General features: G+C 40.5%; 1 protein-coding gene across 2 annotated transcripts in view; it reads right to left on the reverse strand.

Moving 5' to 3' along the window:
- Positions 1-219: 219 nt before the first annotated feature.
- The window catches only part of PAIP1 (poly(A) binding protein interacting protein 1), a 38,362-nt gene continuing 21,798 nt past the window's right edge, over positions 220-16,783 (reverse strand). The window contains exons 7-12 of one of the 2 annotated variants that reach the window (XM_045021290.1): positions 12,690-12,796; positions 9,209-9,326; positions 8,986-9,040; positions 6,958-7,051; positions 2,792-2,868; positions 220-305 (exon numbers count right to left, since the gene is read on the reverse strand). In XM_045021290.1, the coding sequence (XP_044877225.1) occupies positions 235-305; positions 2,792-2,868; positions 6,958-7,051; positions 8,986-9,040; positions 9,209-9,326; positions 12,690-12,796 (522 nt within the window). In that variant the 3' untranslated portion in view covers positions 220-234. Of the gene's footprint in view, positions 306-1,492; positions 2,869-6,957; positions 7,052-8,985; positions 9,041-9,208; positions 9,327-12,689; positions 12,797-16,783 lie in introns of those variants that run through there. The other variant, XM_045021291.1, reaches the window with a different exon arrangement.

Raw genomic sequence — 16,783 nt, forward strand, 5'->3', positions numbered from 1 at the left:
GAAGACAGCTCAAGATAAAAGTCTTTCCTTCACCACTCATTGTTTCTTTAGGACCACAGTCTTCCAAGGAACACTACTGCATAGCTTCCTCCAACCCCTGAAGAAAATAGGTAGGTATTGAATTCTCCACCAAAATTAATTGACAGGGCTCTGCTACCCCTTGTTCTCACTCCCCAGCTGGCCTATTAAAAAAGTAGCAGACAGTAATTTTGACTGACTTGTTAGTGAGTTAGGCTAGCAACCGGAACACTGCTGAGCTGCCTGCTGGTTTCTACCAGTGAAGTCTTCAGCTTGGAAGCCTCCCGCTTACATCCAGAAGCAGGGACAGGGGCAAGAGAAAAACAGCAAAATCAGTTTAAAACCTACTTTAAAACCCCCTTGTGAGAGACTTTTATTGATATAACAAATAAGATAAACACCTGAATTAAGTTTGGGGTTCCCTGTATTAAAAATGCAATTGTGTATGCACTGTTGTGGAATTGTATTAAACGTTGCTCGGAGACTGACCAATGAAATCTCTGGAAAGGATCAGGAATGTCAAAGGACTTTTTAGGACAATATGTGTTGAAGTGGATTTCCTAGGAAATACTGGGGGTTGGGAATGCAATGATCTAGCTCTGAGTCCATCCTTTTGAAACTGTGACTTGAGAAAAAACCCATTGTTTATTGATTATCTTTTCCTGGAAAACTCCAGCTCAAAGACCCCTGAACTGTATAAAGAATGGACTAAACTTTTTTTTTTTTTTGGACAGAGAAGCCTGCTTAGGCAGCCCATCTTTAGTTGGGAATAACACAGTGAAGGCAGGGAACTGTTCAGCCTGGAAATACCCTGGTCAGAAGGGAGGGAGAGAGAGAGAGAGAGAGGTCTCCATCCAAGAGAGGCAACAACCAGGGAAACAGGATACTCTGAGAGTGGATACTCTTGCTGGACCATTAAGGGGAAAATACAGGTGCAATTTGCCCCAAACTGAGACCATGATAAAGGCCTGATTTAAAAAAATATAATTGGGAAGAGGTGTTAAAACAAGTTGGGTTTGGATGAAATGTTCTTTTCAAGAAAACTGCTTTGACGGATCTAGTTATATTATTTCTATGGTGATGTACTTGTACCTGAAAATGTGCAGAATAGATGTGTAAGGGAAATTTAATTAATTTACTCTTACCTGCAAATTCCAGATTGTGTATGGACATTTTTAAATGCGAATATTGTACTTGTATATATGTATTGTCCTTTTATGAATTTGCTTTTCAAATCTGTATTACAGAAAAAAATTCTCAATGCAGTTGTGTAATCAAAAAAATGTTAATTTACTGCCTTCTTGCAAGTATAATTTGATAAATGCTTGAATACGAGATATTATGTTGATTCAGTATTAGGCACTGAGTACATTGATACTGTTAAAATAAACTGGGGAAACAAAAAATTCTAATCGATTTTTTTTTTGAAACCAGGAAAAGAAAAGCATAATGAAAATATTCCAAAGGAAACAAAGCTAGTTCAATTTTATTTTTCAAAACTTACTTTAAACTAATATGCTAAACAAATAAACAGCAAGAAAATGTAGTCAATGCTAACAGTATTAGCTGACACACAAATTATTGTACCAAATGTATTACAGTGCAATATTAACAGAACTATTTACATGCATATTTACAACATGTGTTTTCTTTACATCAGCTATTTTACTTACTTCTTGGGAAGTTGGAAACATATGCATTTTTAGTTTGGTAATGGGTTCTACTTCATCTATCCAATACTAAATAGCATGAACCACTACAACTGAATTATAGGCAATAAGAAGAATTGTCTTTGGGTATTTCAGAAAAACTACAAAACAAATTAGATAAGAGACAAGCAGCAGTTGACTTCAGAATTTGTTAATACATCTGAAATGTAAAAATTGATACAAACCGAACTATGGAATCAACACAATAAATTGCATAAATTAATTAGAGGACTAAGGAGTGTCCTGGGGCTCTCTCAGAAGGGTAGACATGTTAATCATGTTAATCACATTCAAGAATACATAGATTGAAAGCTGCACACGTTGTAAAGCATGGGCCAAAACCTAGTTAGATTAATGTTTTCTTGTAGAAGAATGCAAAATATTTAGCAGAAGCTTCTGCTTGTAAATAGACAAGTGTCCTTAAAGCACCTGGCTTCCAAAGCAGTGCTTGCGTATTAATGATGTCACATATTAAAAATGTTTATTCCAGAAAAGAACCCCAAATACCGCCACACACGTTGGGAAAAAAATAACTAGCTTTTTTCATGATTGTGATACACATTTTAAAAAAAATCTACCCATCTGTAGTTGAGTTTCCTAACTTAAAAATATGTAATATCAGAAAACTCCTGTATGATAAAAAGGGTGAGGCAATCTTAGTGTATACTAAAATAAGTGAGCAATTTATTTTTAACTCAAGATTTTCATTTCTTCCAAGAGAAATTTAGCATTTTAATGGGACAGTTCCCAGTTAGTAAAATTTTATTTCCATGTGATACTTTTCATAACAATTTTATTGCAGCCAAAACATTGTTCATTTAACTGTACATAAAATAAACTATGATATATACACAACATTTTAAGTTACAGGGCATAAGTTTACAATTTTTGGCAGATTCAGTTTAACAAAATGGAAATTGCATAACTTTAATACTCAGAGAAACTCAACATCCTTAATTTGGTATACGTGTGACAAGTTCTCTTGGTTTTCCCTGTTTACTAATCATACCTAAACTGCTTTATTAAGCTAATATTGTGTATAACATCTCACTGTTTTCTCTTACGTTCCGATTCTAAGCAGAATTTTTCATATGCCTCTTCAATTTCTGGATCCATCTCATCATCGATGTCATCAAAGTACCTGCAAAAAAAAATTAAAAAATTAAAAAACAAAACAAAAAAACAACCATACTGTTAGGCTATATTTGTACAGTTTTCTTTTAAGAAAAGCAAGTATACAGAGAAACAGAACACAGATTAAATTGCAAGGTATTCTTTGGAGAAAAACATCTTTTCATAAATAATCGTCAATATACCACAACTCTAATTAAGGGTAAAAAAGTCAAGGTCACCAGACAATACACTGCCATGTTGGGACGTTTGGTAACAAAGTGGAGAGTGACACTTACTGTATAACCAAAACTATTTCCTGCAGTATCTAGGATATCCTTGGAGATTTGACATGTCTGTTCAGTTTATGAGATTCAATGGTGACACATCATAAAGTCGTATGGTTACAGGCTCTGGCATAAAGCCTCTTAAAAAAAAAAAAAAGCCTGCATTCTCCAATGGCCTCTGCATTGGAGCAAATACTATGATTACAACTTTATATTTGTCATTTCAGGACCTTTGAGTATTTAAAGAGTGCAACTCCAACACTAGTATTTATTTTACAAGTAACCACTCAATAAGCCATTTGTATTTGTTTTATAGCTCTTATAAATGAGCTTGACAAAAACTTTTGAACTATAGAATGATTATTAATATATTCATGACCCAAAACAACTTTCCTGCACGAATTCAGTAATGCATACTTGTTGATCTATATGCATAACTAACAAAATGACAGATTATTCTGTCAACTTCCCAGCTCAAATACTGTATCCAACTTTTATTCATATATCACGACAAATTAATTTGTCCCATTAGGAGTCTAGAAAGTGGATTATTAGGTCCTGTGTACTCAGATTCCACTGCTTGAAAATTTGCTACTTAAACCAACTACTAATGCAAAATTGTTCAGTATAATTTAAGACCCTGGTCCTGCAATGCAAACCATGCTGGTGGAGCTATGCACCCATTAAGGGTATGTCTACACAGCAAAGAAAAACCTGTGCCTGATTGCTGCCAGCCGACACGGGCTCAGGCCGCAGGGCTGTTTCATTGCTATGCAGACTTCTGGGCTCGGGGTGGAGACCAAGCTCTAGGATTCTCCCACCCTTCAGGTCCTAGAGACCAAGCTCCAGCCTGAGCCCGGAAGCCTATACAGAAATGAACAGCCCGCAGCCCTGGCCCCATGAGCCTGAATCGGGTGGCACAGGCCAGGCATAGGTTTTTCTTTGCTGTGTAAACATACCCTTAGAGCCACACTGAGGTCAGTGGGCCTCAGTGAAGGCACTAGCAATTTGCCATTGCAGTTCTCAACGCAGAATCAGGGTTTAAGCCATGGGTCGGCAACCTCTGGCATGCGGCTCGCCAGGGTAAGCACCCTGGCGGGCCGGGCCAGTTTGTTTACCTGCCGCGTCAGCAAGTTCGGCTGACCACGGCTCCCACTGGCCGCGGTTTGCCGTCCCAGGCCAATGGGGGCGGCGGGAAGCCATGGCCAGCACATCCCTCACCCGTGCCGCTTCCCGCCCCCATTGGCCTGGGACGGCGAACCACGGCCAGTGGGAGCCGCGATCGGCCGAATCTGTCGACTTGGCAGGTAAACAAACTGGCCCGGCCTGCCAGGGTGCTTACCCTGGCGAGCCGCATGCCAGAGGTTGCCGATCCCTGGTTTAAGCTGTCACTTCTAGCCTTTTGGGTTATGAAAAATCCTTCCAAATGCAAACTGAATGGAAAGGAATGCAATGTCTCCCCAAGCCTGCAGAGTCTGCCACAATGTATTTGTGACATGTGAAAATCATTGAAATCAGTGGGTGAAGCCCTGAAACCTGATGACAGAGTCAAGACAATTATTTCACTGTTTCTCATTGTAATAAAAACTTCCATCAAGTGTCCATGTCTATCAGTTTCATTCAGTAGTGGTTACTGCTGTGAGGGCAGTGGAGTGGCTGGTTGCTGTTAAGTACTGGGATGTATCCCTTTTTTCTAGAAAGGAAGCACGGAGACTAACAACCAAACTCTACTCCCACACATCCCTGTGTTCCCAAAAGCCTCAACTGTTATCTCATGAGTGGAAAAAGCCTCCAGCAACAGTGTAGTTATGCATTGTCATTAACATTTGTAGAAAACTGAAAATGTTGTGATACCGTAAAATTCAGGGTTAAAATAAATTCAAGGGATATTGCACTGATTATTCCTTTTCAGGTTAAATTCAATAAAAAGCTTCTATTTTTAAAATTTACCTGAAGTTTACCACAGAATTTAGTGTCCAAGTGTTACAGAAACCAAAGCCAGCTGTGCTACAGAACTGCAGCCCAACTTGTAGTAGAGTACAAGAGGAGTTTGACCATTATCTATTGACATTGTCTTTCTCAAACACCCACCATTTCCCCAAACAAATACTAATCAAACAACCTTATTCAGAAAAAAAATGTATAGAAGTTTGTCCATCTCAAACTGGTCTCCAATTTGCTGGCATATGAAAGATTGCAACCTTAATTCAGTTGCCTTGTTTGTCTCCATTATGATAGTCTAATAATTACATGGTCACATACTCTTTTTTCCACATGACCCTTGTCTCATTCAGTGTACAGGCTAGATTGTGCTCTGGGACTGAATCAAGGTTGTCTACTGATTGGGGCTACTGCCTGTAAGTCTCTCACACCTCATTCATTGCAGAAGCTGAAAGGTGTGTATTGACTGAGGCAACGGACTGCAGGAAGACAAAGGATAGTCTGTCTCACTATTAAGGCATTTGAATGCTGCCTTGGAGAATTAGATTCTCTCTCTGCCCCTACTACAGAGTTCCTATGTGAAGCTGGACAAGTCACTTAAACCAGATTTTTCACAAATGGCCACTAACTGTGTGTTCCTCATTTTCTGGGTGTCTGACTTGAGACTGTGGGGTTTGTTTTGTAGAAGTGCCAAGAACTCAAAGCTGAAACTGAAGTCAACGGGAGCTGTGCTCTGAACAAGTGAAGTACTATATAATGCTAAATACTCAAGCTGCGGGGGAGGGGAGGTGGAGAGGGAGAAATCAGGCCTAGGCATCTCATACTAGGCACTCAAAATTAGTGGACACTTCTGATCTTAGTCTTTCTATGCCTCAGTTCTCCATCTCTAAAACGGGGATAATACCAATACAACTCACAGGAGTGTTGTGAAGACATATCTTTGTGAAGCATTCAGATATCATATAGTCATAAGCACTGTACAAAAGCCAATGAGGAAGTTAGTAATTCTGTATGCAGAGCAGAATTTGAACAGCATGCAGTTAATAAGGCATGGGGCTATGAGGATAAAATGAAATACTGAACGGTAGCTAATTCAGTTAATGTTGTTCAGCCTGTGCACTGAATGAGGCAGCGGTTCTGAGAGGAAAAAATAATATGGGGTGATCTAATTAAAGACTATCATAATGCAGACATAGAAGGAGACCAAATTAAGGTTGCACAGGCAACTTTAATTCTGGCATTTCCTAACTTTTGAGTGGTTGACTTTGGAACATTAATGTTCTGTAGTTTTTAGTGTTTAATTAATCATATGTAGTTTGCACAATGCAGCCAAGGTAACACTGCTGTGGAAATAAATACTGATTTCCCAACTTAGATGTTTAGAACTCCCCATTGTTAGTTTATTACCATAACCCTCAATACGATGCTTTGTATTGTGTGTAGGGCCTGTGTTCTCAAAACTGTAATGCTCTATTCTGGGCATAAAACTATATTCTTCCATTTTTTGTAAAATTAGTTCTTGAATGGCTCAAAGAATGCCAGACATCCATTCCACCTACCCCTCCTCACCTCATCCTTCTCTCTCCTATTCATGCATGTCTTCTCCTATTTTATTACTGTTACCCCAACCCAAACATGTTATGTGTCTGTAGTATTGTCTGGTTTTGTATTGTCTGGTCTTGCAGCTTTGACAAATTGTCAAATTACATAAACCTTTTAGAGATCCCATGAAGCACATGATATTTGGAAACATATCCAAGCTGTAAGGCATGTACCTTTTTGAACTTTTCACTGTGCTGCCTTATGAAAAATCAATAAAAATTAAACAAAAAAACTGAAATGCAACATATAGATATTTTTGAGCAAAAGTATCAGACTAAAACAAAACATACGGATCTCCAGCCCCTGATAAGTCTGTTCCATTTTCTTCATAATCTGGAAAGAAATCCTCTCTGTCAAGCAACTCTTGGTATTTTTCTTGATAATCTACAAAAGAAAAAAAAATTGTAAGTTTATACATAGTCTACTTTTAACATATGAATGTTTCTCAGAGGTCTTGTAAAATCAGAAAATAATTTAAAATAGCTGGGGGGAAATGGAGGAGCAGCCACTCCCCCACCAAGCACAAGTGGCGCTTTAATTTTACTCACCCGTGAGTGAAAAGAAAAAAAAAAAAAGGGCGCCACCCGCTGCGGCGCTTTTACTGATGGGGCGGCATTCCGGGTCTTCGGCGATGGGACCTTCACTCGCTTCGGGTGTCTTCGGCGGCACTGAAGCTTCATCGCTGAAATGCCGCCGAAGACCTATGGAGCGAGTGAAGGTCATGCCACCGAAGACCCGGAACACCGCCCCATCAGTAAAAGCGTCGCAGCGGGTGGTGCCTTCCCCCCCTCCCCCCACTCCTGGGTGAGTAAAATTAAAGCGCCACTTGTGCTCGGTGACAATACCGAAGACCCAGAGCGCTGCCCCGTCAGTAAAAGCACCGCAGTGGGTGGCTTTTTTTTTTTTTCCCCTGCTCCCCCTCTTCCCTCCACCTGGCTATGCCACTGTCCAGCACCCAATGATGCAGTATGAACATGGCCTTTTTATTAGGCTCTATAAACAATGAGATATGTATAATGCAGGAAAGTGATCTTCCTTTCTAATTTCAATGCTACATGCAGTGTTGTCATTAATATCCTGGGACCTACACAGCTATAACAAGGTGGATGAGGTAGCATCTTTTACTGGACCAACTTCTGTGGGTGAGATGGACAAGCTTTCGAGCTTATACAGAGCTCTTCTTCAGGCCCGGGAAATATACTCAGAATGTCATAGCTAAATACAAGATGGAACAGATTGTTTAGCATAGCTGACACATATTTCAAGGGACCATTGAAGATGAAGTGGCCCATTAGCACCCCTCTAGTTATAGGGAGGAAAGGAAGGGGGGGGGGGGAAGCTAGTGGGTTATAGATTGTTGTAATAAGCCATAAATCCAGTCTCTCTATACAGTCCATGATTTTTAAATGTCTAGAAAAGTTATGAATTTAAGCTCATCTTTTGTAAGTGTTCTGCAAGTTTCCTTTGATGATGAGGACTGAAAGAGAGATCCCTTTGTGAAAAGTGTTCACGCACAGGTGATAGGGTGTATTTGTCTTTTCATTTTCTTGTGCGAGTTCATTCAAGAGCATAATGACTGTCTAGTTTCACCCAAATAGTGGCTATTGGGGCATATAGTGCAGCAGACCACATGTGATAGGCATATGTGACTCATGGATCAAGAAAGGGGTGTTAATCATTGTAGCAGTAGTGATATGTCTGCAGGTTTTGCATCTGTTGTTCTGGCAGGGTCTGGTGCTGCTTTGAGTTGGTGTGTCCTGGTTTGTAGCACCAGACTCTAAAAACCATGGACTAAACAGACACTGTATTTATGGCTTATTACTACAATCTATAACCCACTAACACCCCTCCACCCCCAGCTTGGCTCATATCCCTTTCAGAGTCAAAGTCATGTCTGCCCAAGCCTAATGGGCTCTTTTGACCTAGTTCAGCTCTTTTCAGGGTAAAATTCTCCCAAATGATAACAGATCATGTCACAGGAGAGAAGAATAAGGAGTGCACATAAAATACAAGATGTCTTTCTTCCTTCTCCATTAGCTAGAAAACAGGAAAACAACAAAGCAGGAGGAGCCAGCTATCCCCCTTTACAGAGGGAGTGATGTAAGAAGAGCTTTGCTTTTTCTCTGGTCCCCATCTGAGGGCACACTGGAAGGATTCAATCACTTGTTTGTGTTACCGTCTTCACACTATTTGCCATTGAATCTGCATTAATTTCCATTATTTAAAGATTGTTTATACTTTGTGCCTATTTGGACAGGGCCTCGTCAACTTCATCATTTTCCTAAGAAAAATATAGCTATACTAAGCTGGAGACATACCTGGGTCTGCTGCAGTGAAAGGAACACCCTCAGAGGTGTAAAATGTTGGTTCATTCTAAAATTGAAATGACACAGTAAATTATACACATTTAATATAAACAGGATAATCATTCTTTATCCTTTACTACTTCCAGAACATCTATCAAGGTTAACAACATTTCTATGCATGTCTTTATGAATATACATCAACCTGAACATTTGAAGTTTCTGAGTATATTCATACCATAAAATAGTTGGGGTCATTTTCAGGTGTTGCTTCTCTATATGTTGAGGTTACGTGAACTCTACCCCAGTTACTTGAGCGTAGTTCTACTAGTTTCAGTAGCATCTGTTTTACATCTCTGCAAATAGACAAAAAGCACCAAGTACTTTGTATTAAAATGTAAAAAAAACCAAGATTCTTTACAATCCAGCACCTCTGTAACACTGCATATGCTACTATTTAAGTCAAAGTCCCTTAAAATAATTTAAAGAGCATGCTTCACACACATTTATAGCTAAAGGTAGGGGGAAGAGAAACAGTTGTTAAACCAGTAAGATATCAAAACCCTAGTAGCTACTAAACAAATCTACAGTAAAATGGTTTTAGGAAATCCACCTATTTTGCCACCACAATTGATTTTGAATGAACACATATGGGAGCTAGTTTCTTACCATGGATGCAGTAAAGTAATTCTGATTGTATAACGTAATCAATTACAGGAAACAAGTATGCAAGAGAATCACATTGAAAAGTGAAATATAGCCCCCCAGGATATTACATCATCCACTTATGTATGACTAAACAGTATACATAATATTAATACATTCAAATGATGTTTTACATCTTTACTCGCTTCTTATGCGTTGCACAATACAATTACAAATGGCAAGTTCCCGCCCTATTTTAGCTAACACATCCACTTAGAACCAGTGCAATATGAAACAAACAACAAAAAACTATTACATTTATAAGTAACTATTTATAAAATTAGAGGCTGTAGTGTTCTTGGGGAATGAGAAAGTATGACATGTCCAAACTGTCTTCATTCCATACAATCTGCCTCAGAAAAATCCTCCGTATCTTTTGGCCCAGAACAATCTCAAATCAAGATCTATTGAAATAGTGCAGCCAAGAGGATCTGAGCACCAATCACTGCCAGGAGGCGCTGGAGATTGATTGGTCACGTGCTTCGAATGGAAACTGATTCCATCACCAGAGTAGCAATAAGATGGACACCTGAAGGCAAGCGAAAACGAGGCCGCCTGAAAACAACATGGCGAAGAGCTGTGGAAGCCAACCTGGAAAACCTGGGGCACAGCTCGGGAACCATTGAAAGACTTGCCAGAAACAGACAGGAGTGGAGGAGCTTTGTCACCCCTAAACACAAGAGGCATTATAGAAATATGATAAGAGAATACAAGAACAGTCATCATCATCATGTTCCCATTACACCTCTTATGAGTAACATGAAGTTTTCCCAGATGTCTACTGTATGGCTGTCTAGGTTTGAGGAATCTTTCCCAAAACTTTAGTTGTTTAACTCAATCATCGTCATTTTGGACTTATAGCTGAAAGTATCGCTTATAGTCCATTTTTTCCCTTACCTATTTTTGTGAAGGAAGATATTGTAGTTTAATCAATGGCAATGAAATGTGTGCAATGACAGAAAAAAATTAAATATCAGATTTCCAAGCTCACTTGTTCTATAAAAAAAATAAAATTATTGATAAGCATATAGCATGATAAAATCATGAAAAGTAACAACTCACAAATTATTTAAAGTTGAGTGTTAATAGTAAGCAAAATCCAAGATACTACAAAGGCTTTTGATTTGTGTAAAGTGGCTAACCGTCATAAAGTTGGTGCAACAGAACAAAAAAATCCAATTATGTTCAGGAGATCACAGTACTGGGTAATTGGAGGACATGGTTTTCTTTATAAAGTTACACCTTGAAGACAATAAATCCTTCAGATTTGTTTTGTTCCAGGATTTATTTTGGATAAATTCTCTTTCCCCATCAGGGTCTGGATGCAGGGAGATGATTTTATACTACTTTCTCTCAACTAGATCTACAGAAGGCACAAGCTCAGGGATTTGATTTTTCCCCTCAGAGTTAAATAGAAAAGATGACATGCAATAGACAGTGCTTCCGTGTCCAGTAAAATATCAAACCTGCAGCAAGAGTGAATCAAGCAGAGTGTAACATTCTCTTTCATGTCAGCATTGCCATCTGTGATTTTATATCAAGATGACAATTTCACTAATTATTACCCTTCCTGGGGGAGATGAAAACTCAACAACATTCACTTATCTGAATTTATCTTTGACTTTTTCCTGTGGTGAGAGAGGCTTTGGTTACCATGGCTTTTGGAGGCTGTAGGTCCTCCCATTCCCAATGATCTTGGGGATCCATAAAAATGAATCTCCTTCCATGCAAAGCCAGAAGCTCTCAGGTGTAATACCTGCCACAGATGCTACTGAGGAGCAACAAGGCTCCTGCAGGGACAACTACTGATCCACTGGCCTTCCTCCCTCTGACAGGAGACCTGCTGCAATTGTCTGGATCCCACTATGGCTGTGTAATAGCAGCCTTGGAAGGACTCAGTGGGATGGAATAAACTCCTGCCCAGATTTCTATGTAGAAGTCCAGAGCTGAAAGTAGTAGAGTGACATTTACCTAGCCACTCCTCCATTGTTTCTCCAACCTCTAATCAGATCCATAAGAAACAGAGGATGTACTGTGGAGGCAGAATAATCATAGGGGATGATCAGTGACACTGAATAAAGTCAATAAACCCATATATTAGTGAAGTCAATCTCCTTCACAATGTCTTTAATCAACATGTTCTATGCAAGATACTCTAGCAGGAACAGTTTTGCCACTTATAGTTATAGCATCCAACATGTCCTCTTAGACAACTAATCTTAACTCTTCTGCACAGCACTTCATTTTGAAAGTGTTGTTGGTTCAAATTAATGAATATAATGCAGAGCTAGATTAGCAATCAAACATACAATATTCATGGTATTCTATAGTAACCAACCATCGTATATGGTATATAAGTTTGCAAGGTGGTAAATTGTGAACAAAATCAAGAAATACTGTAACTGACAAAGTTTCTTCAACAAATGCAATAATTATAATGTCCACTACAGAAGTATAGCACTGAGAAGGTATTTTAACACCTAAGGTTAAAATCTTTATTAATTGCTTAAAATATCTAATTTATACATGTACAAATTTCCTAGTAATTCTTTAGAAACAGGATTTGCTGTATGGGAATGTTCTAGCATAAAGTATATTACCTCATGCCCGATAAGAGCAAAGACCATTAAGGTTACTAGTATCAGAGGGGTAGCCGTGTTAGTCTGGATCTGTAAAAGCAGCAAAGAGTCTTGTGGCACCTTATAGACTAACAGATGTTTTGGAGCATGAGCTTTCGTGGGTGAATACCCACTTCGTCAGATGCATCTGACGAAGTGGGTATTCACCCACGAAAGCTCATGCTCCAAAACGTCTGTTAGTCTATAAGGTGCCACAAGACTCTCTGCTGCTATAAAGGTTACTATAACTCTGAAAAGAATGCATTCTGCACATGGACATACTTACTATTTCTACTGTATTCAAATTCACACACTGCTCAGAAGAAGTAGGAAAACCCCACACATGAGTAAGGGAAAGCAGTGAAGAAGTAATGATCAATTAATTTTTCTTCCCACCTGCTGCAGTTTGCATCCAGGACAACATTTTCAATTCTCTGAACCATTTCATCCATATCAGTCTTTCCTTTTTCTTTCCATGCATCTTCCAAAACTGACCCAGTCAACTAAAAAAAAAAAAAAAAGGCATATTTTATTAATAAAAAAAGCATGTAAGTACACTACATAAAATCTTAAAAAGCAAAGTTATTACAGTTCATGGAAGTCTGTGACAAGTGTAGACGCATTCTTTGACTACCTTAAAGGAAAAGATAACCTTGATTTTCTAGATGTCTTTAATTTCATAACATTACAGACCGTATAAGCTGATGAATTCTCATTAAATTGAGTTGACAGTTCATCAACAGCTGGCCTTTGGTTTCTGGAAGCTTCCACTCTTTAATGCTACTTAGAAGTTAAATGAACAGCCCTATTGCTGTTAAATGTTATTCACGTAGCTGAAGTTGCGTATCTTATATCGATTTTCCCCCGTAGTGTAGACCTGCCCTCAGAAGAGCCAGGATTTGCCTGTGATCCTTGTCAAAATTTTCCCTGCCTCCACTATTGTGTACTGTACACTAGCTGGTTGCTGACCTCCAGCCTCAGCAGTGGTGATAGATATATATAAACTGTTTTGGGATCCTTTGTATATAGTAACTATAATCTCAAAGTAAAATATTTTTAAAGTTACATTGCTATATTTTCTGTAGATAGAAAATGCCACTTAATTGTTGCCAAGTTAAATCTCATATTTACAATTACCCAATTAACAAAAGATAGCAACACTTCTTTTAATATAGAATGATTCTGCTGGTACCACCGTTTTAGATTAATGATTTTGAAATGCATGTTTATCCTGATGACTTCAAAAACAAAAAAAGATATCAAATCTACTGTATTTTGTTAAGCCAACTACAATCAAATATTTGATTAGTAGTTTTAACTTGTAACTGAGGGCAGATATCCATGGTCATTGGAAGCCAGAGTGTTATTTGTATTACCTTAATGGAAAAAGGCCAATCATAGATTTCTACAGACTTCATGAACTACTCAGGATCTTTCATCAGGTGTAGTAAATATTCAATCACAAATCTATGTAAAACAGATTAAATGCTGTTTGAAAAACACAATGAATAAAAAAGTGTGAAATGCGAAAAAAAAGCTACAGGAGTCTTTGTGCCTATACCCCCTCACTTACTCTTTTTGAAAATAAGCTGAACTCCCCCAAATCTTAATGCTGCAGACATAAAACAAACCTTCATAAAGAGCTCCACATTTTTAATTTATATTAGTTCTACTGTAGATATTTTCAGAAATTCCAAGCTTGGACATTTAAATGAAGATATAAAAGCCTAGATTTAGTACCTAAAGAAATGACTTTTCAGAGTGCTGAGCATCTGCAGCACCCAGTCAGCTCATAAATAAATCATAGGGAGCCCAGCACTTGTGAATATCAGGCTGCTTAATTAAATGCCTAAATATGGTTTCAGAAGCCTAATCTTACATATCCAAATTTGAATTTTATTTATTTGAAGTACAGGTTGTTTTTGGCTTATTTCTAGCGTAAAAACCCTAGATGATATCATAGAAGCAGTTCTCACAACAACATTATGATCTCCTGTTCTCCAACACCAATTATACTTGTGATGTTACAACCATTGCTGTAACTAGATATCATCCCAAGAGAAAAGTGAATTTTTCTTAAATTGCAATAGTTAAAGATGAACTACTTAGATTCTCAATGAATTGCAGAAGTTATGTGCAGACTCAAACAATGCAAATAAATTTTACATTTTAAAACAACCAACTAATTGCTCCGGGCTTGGCTACACTTACAAATTTGCAGCGCTGCAGCAGGGTGTGAAAACACACCCTCTCCAGCGCTGCAAATTGCGGCGCTGCAACGCGCCAGTGTGGTCAAAGCCCCAGCGCTGGGAGCGCAGCTCCCAGCGCTGTCCGTTATTCCCCACAGGGAGGTGGAGTACGGACAGCGCTGGGAGAGCTCTCTCCCAGCGCTGGCGCTTTGACTACACTTAGCGCTTCAAAGCGCTGCCGTGGCAGCGCTTTGAAGTGCTAAGTGTAGCCACAGCCTCCTTTACTTATCTGCCAAAACTTCCAACTGTTCTATGCAGCGTTGTTGTAGCCATGTCAGTCTCAGGATATTAGAGAGACAGGTGGGTGAGAATATATTTTATTGGACCAACTTCTGTTGATTAGAGAGACAAGCTTTTGAGCTTACAAAGAGCTCTTCATGTTTGGGAAACTTATGCAAGGTCTACACTACACACTTACTTTGGTATAACTATGTTGCCCAAGGGTGTGAAAAATCCAGTGCTATCTTGGCAGGAGAGGGCTTCTCATGGAGGTGGTGTTATTAAGCCAATGGGAGAGCTCTCTGTCTGCTTAGAGTGTCTACACTGACGCTGCATCGACCTAACTACATTGACCTAAGCACTATGCCTCTCGTAAAGGTGGAGTTAAGTTGGTGTAGTGGGCAAGTTACGTGGGAGGGAGCTACATTTCAGTATAAGCGCTTACAGAGTTAGGTCAAAATAAGCTGCCTTACATCCAATAACTCTGTAGTATAGATCAGTAGTCATAGATAAATATAAGATGGAACAGTTTATTTAGCATAAGTAGTTAAGACATTTAAAAAGGACCATTCAAGGGGTGAAGTGGCCTGCTAACACCCCTCCAGTTAGGGGCGGCTCCAGGCCCCAGCATGCCAAGTGCGTGCTTGGGGCGGCATGCTGCGGGGGGCGCTCTGCTGGTCGCCGGGAGGGCGGCAGGCGGCTCCGGTGGACCTCCCGCAGATGTGCCTGCGGAGGGTCCGCTGATCCCGTGGCTTCGGTGGAGCATCCGCAGGCACGTTTGCAGGAGGTCCACTGGAGCCGCGGGACTGGCGACCGGCAGAGCGCCCCCCGCGGCGTGCCGCCGTGCTTGGGGCGGCGAAATGGCTAGAGCCGCCCCTGCCTCCAGTCATAGGGTAGGAAAGGAAGCAGGAGGGAGAAGCAGCAACTGGGTGGGGGGGAGAGTGTTAGCAGGCTATAGATTGTTGTAATAAGCCATAAATCCAGTGTTTCTATTTAGTCCATGATTTTAGTGTATAGCAAAGTTTTGAATGTAAGCTCCTAGTCTCATCTTTTGAAAGCGCTGTGGGTTGTAGGTCTCCTTTGAAGAGGATGACAGGTAGGAGCTTAAATTCATAACTTTGCTAGACTCCAAAAATCATGGCCTAAATAGAGATACTGGATTTATGGCTCATTACAACAATCGATAACCCATTACCAACCACCCAGCTGCTTTCTTCCTCCCCTCCTACTATTCCTCCCTAGGACTGAAGGGGGTATTAATGGGCCATTCTACCTTGAATATTCCCTTCAAATGTGTTAACTACTTATGCTAAACAATCTGTTTAATCTTGTATTTAACTGTGAGGCTAACTCTGAGACTTGGTCTACAGCAGTGGTTCTCAACCTTTTTGGGCTCAGGACCCATTTGTAAATGTTTATGTCCTGTCATGACACACTAAATCAGAGGTTGGCAAACTATGGTCCGTGGGCCACATCCAGCCTGCGGGACCCTCCTACCCGGCCCCTGAACTTTTGGCCTGGGAGGCTAGCCCCGGCCCCTCCCTGCTGTTCCCCCTCCCCCACAGCCTCAGCTCACTGTGCCACCAGTGCAATGCTCTGGGTGGCAGGGCTGCAAGCTCCTACCAGGTAGTGCAGTTGCAGAGCCATGGCCTGACCCAGTGCTCTGTGCTGCGCAGTGGAGTGGCTGACTCCAGCCGGGCAGCACGGCTGCCTGTCCTGGTGCTCTGGGCAGCGTGGCTGTGGCGCCACCAGCCACCGGTGCTCCAGGCAGCACGCTAAGGGGGCAGGGAGCAGGGGGGGGTTGGATAGAGGGCAGAGGAGTTTGGGGGGGGGTGTGTCAGGGGTAGGGGTGTGGCTAGGGGTCAGGGCAGTCAGAGGCCAGGGGGGTTGAATGGGGGCAGGATCCTGGGGGCAGTCAGGAAGGGGGGGGGGTGATCAGGAAAGGGGTTCTGGGGGCTGTCAGGGGACAGGGAACAGGGATGGGGCAGGAGTCCCAGGGGCACCATCAGGGGGCGAGAAGCA

The sequence above is a fragment of the Mauremys mutica genome, chromosome 6 (genome assembly GCF_020497125.1).
Source record: "Mauremys mutica isolate MM-2020 ecotype Southern chromosome 6, ASM2049712v1, whole genome shotgun sequence".
NCBI classification, from domain to species: Eukaryota; Metazoa; Chordata; order Testudines; family Geoemydidae; genus Mauremys; species Mauremys mutica.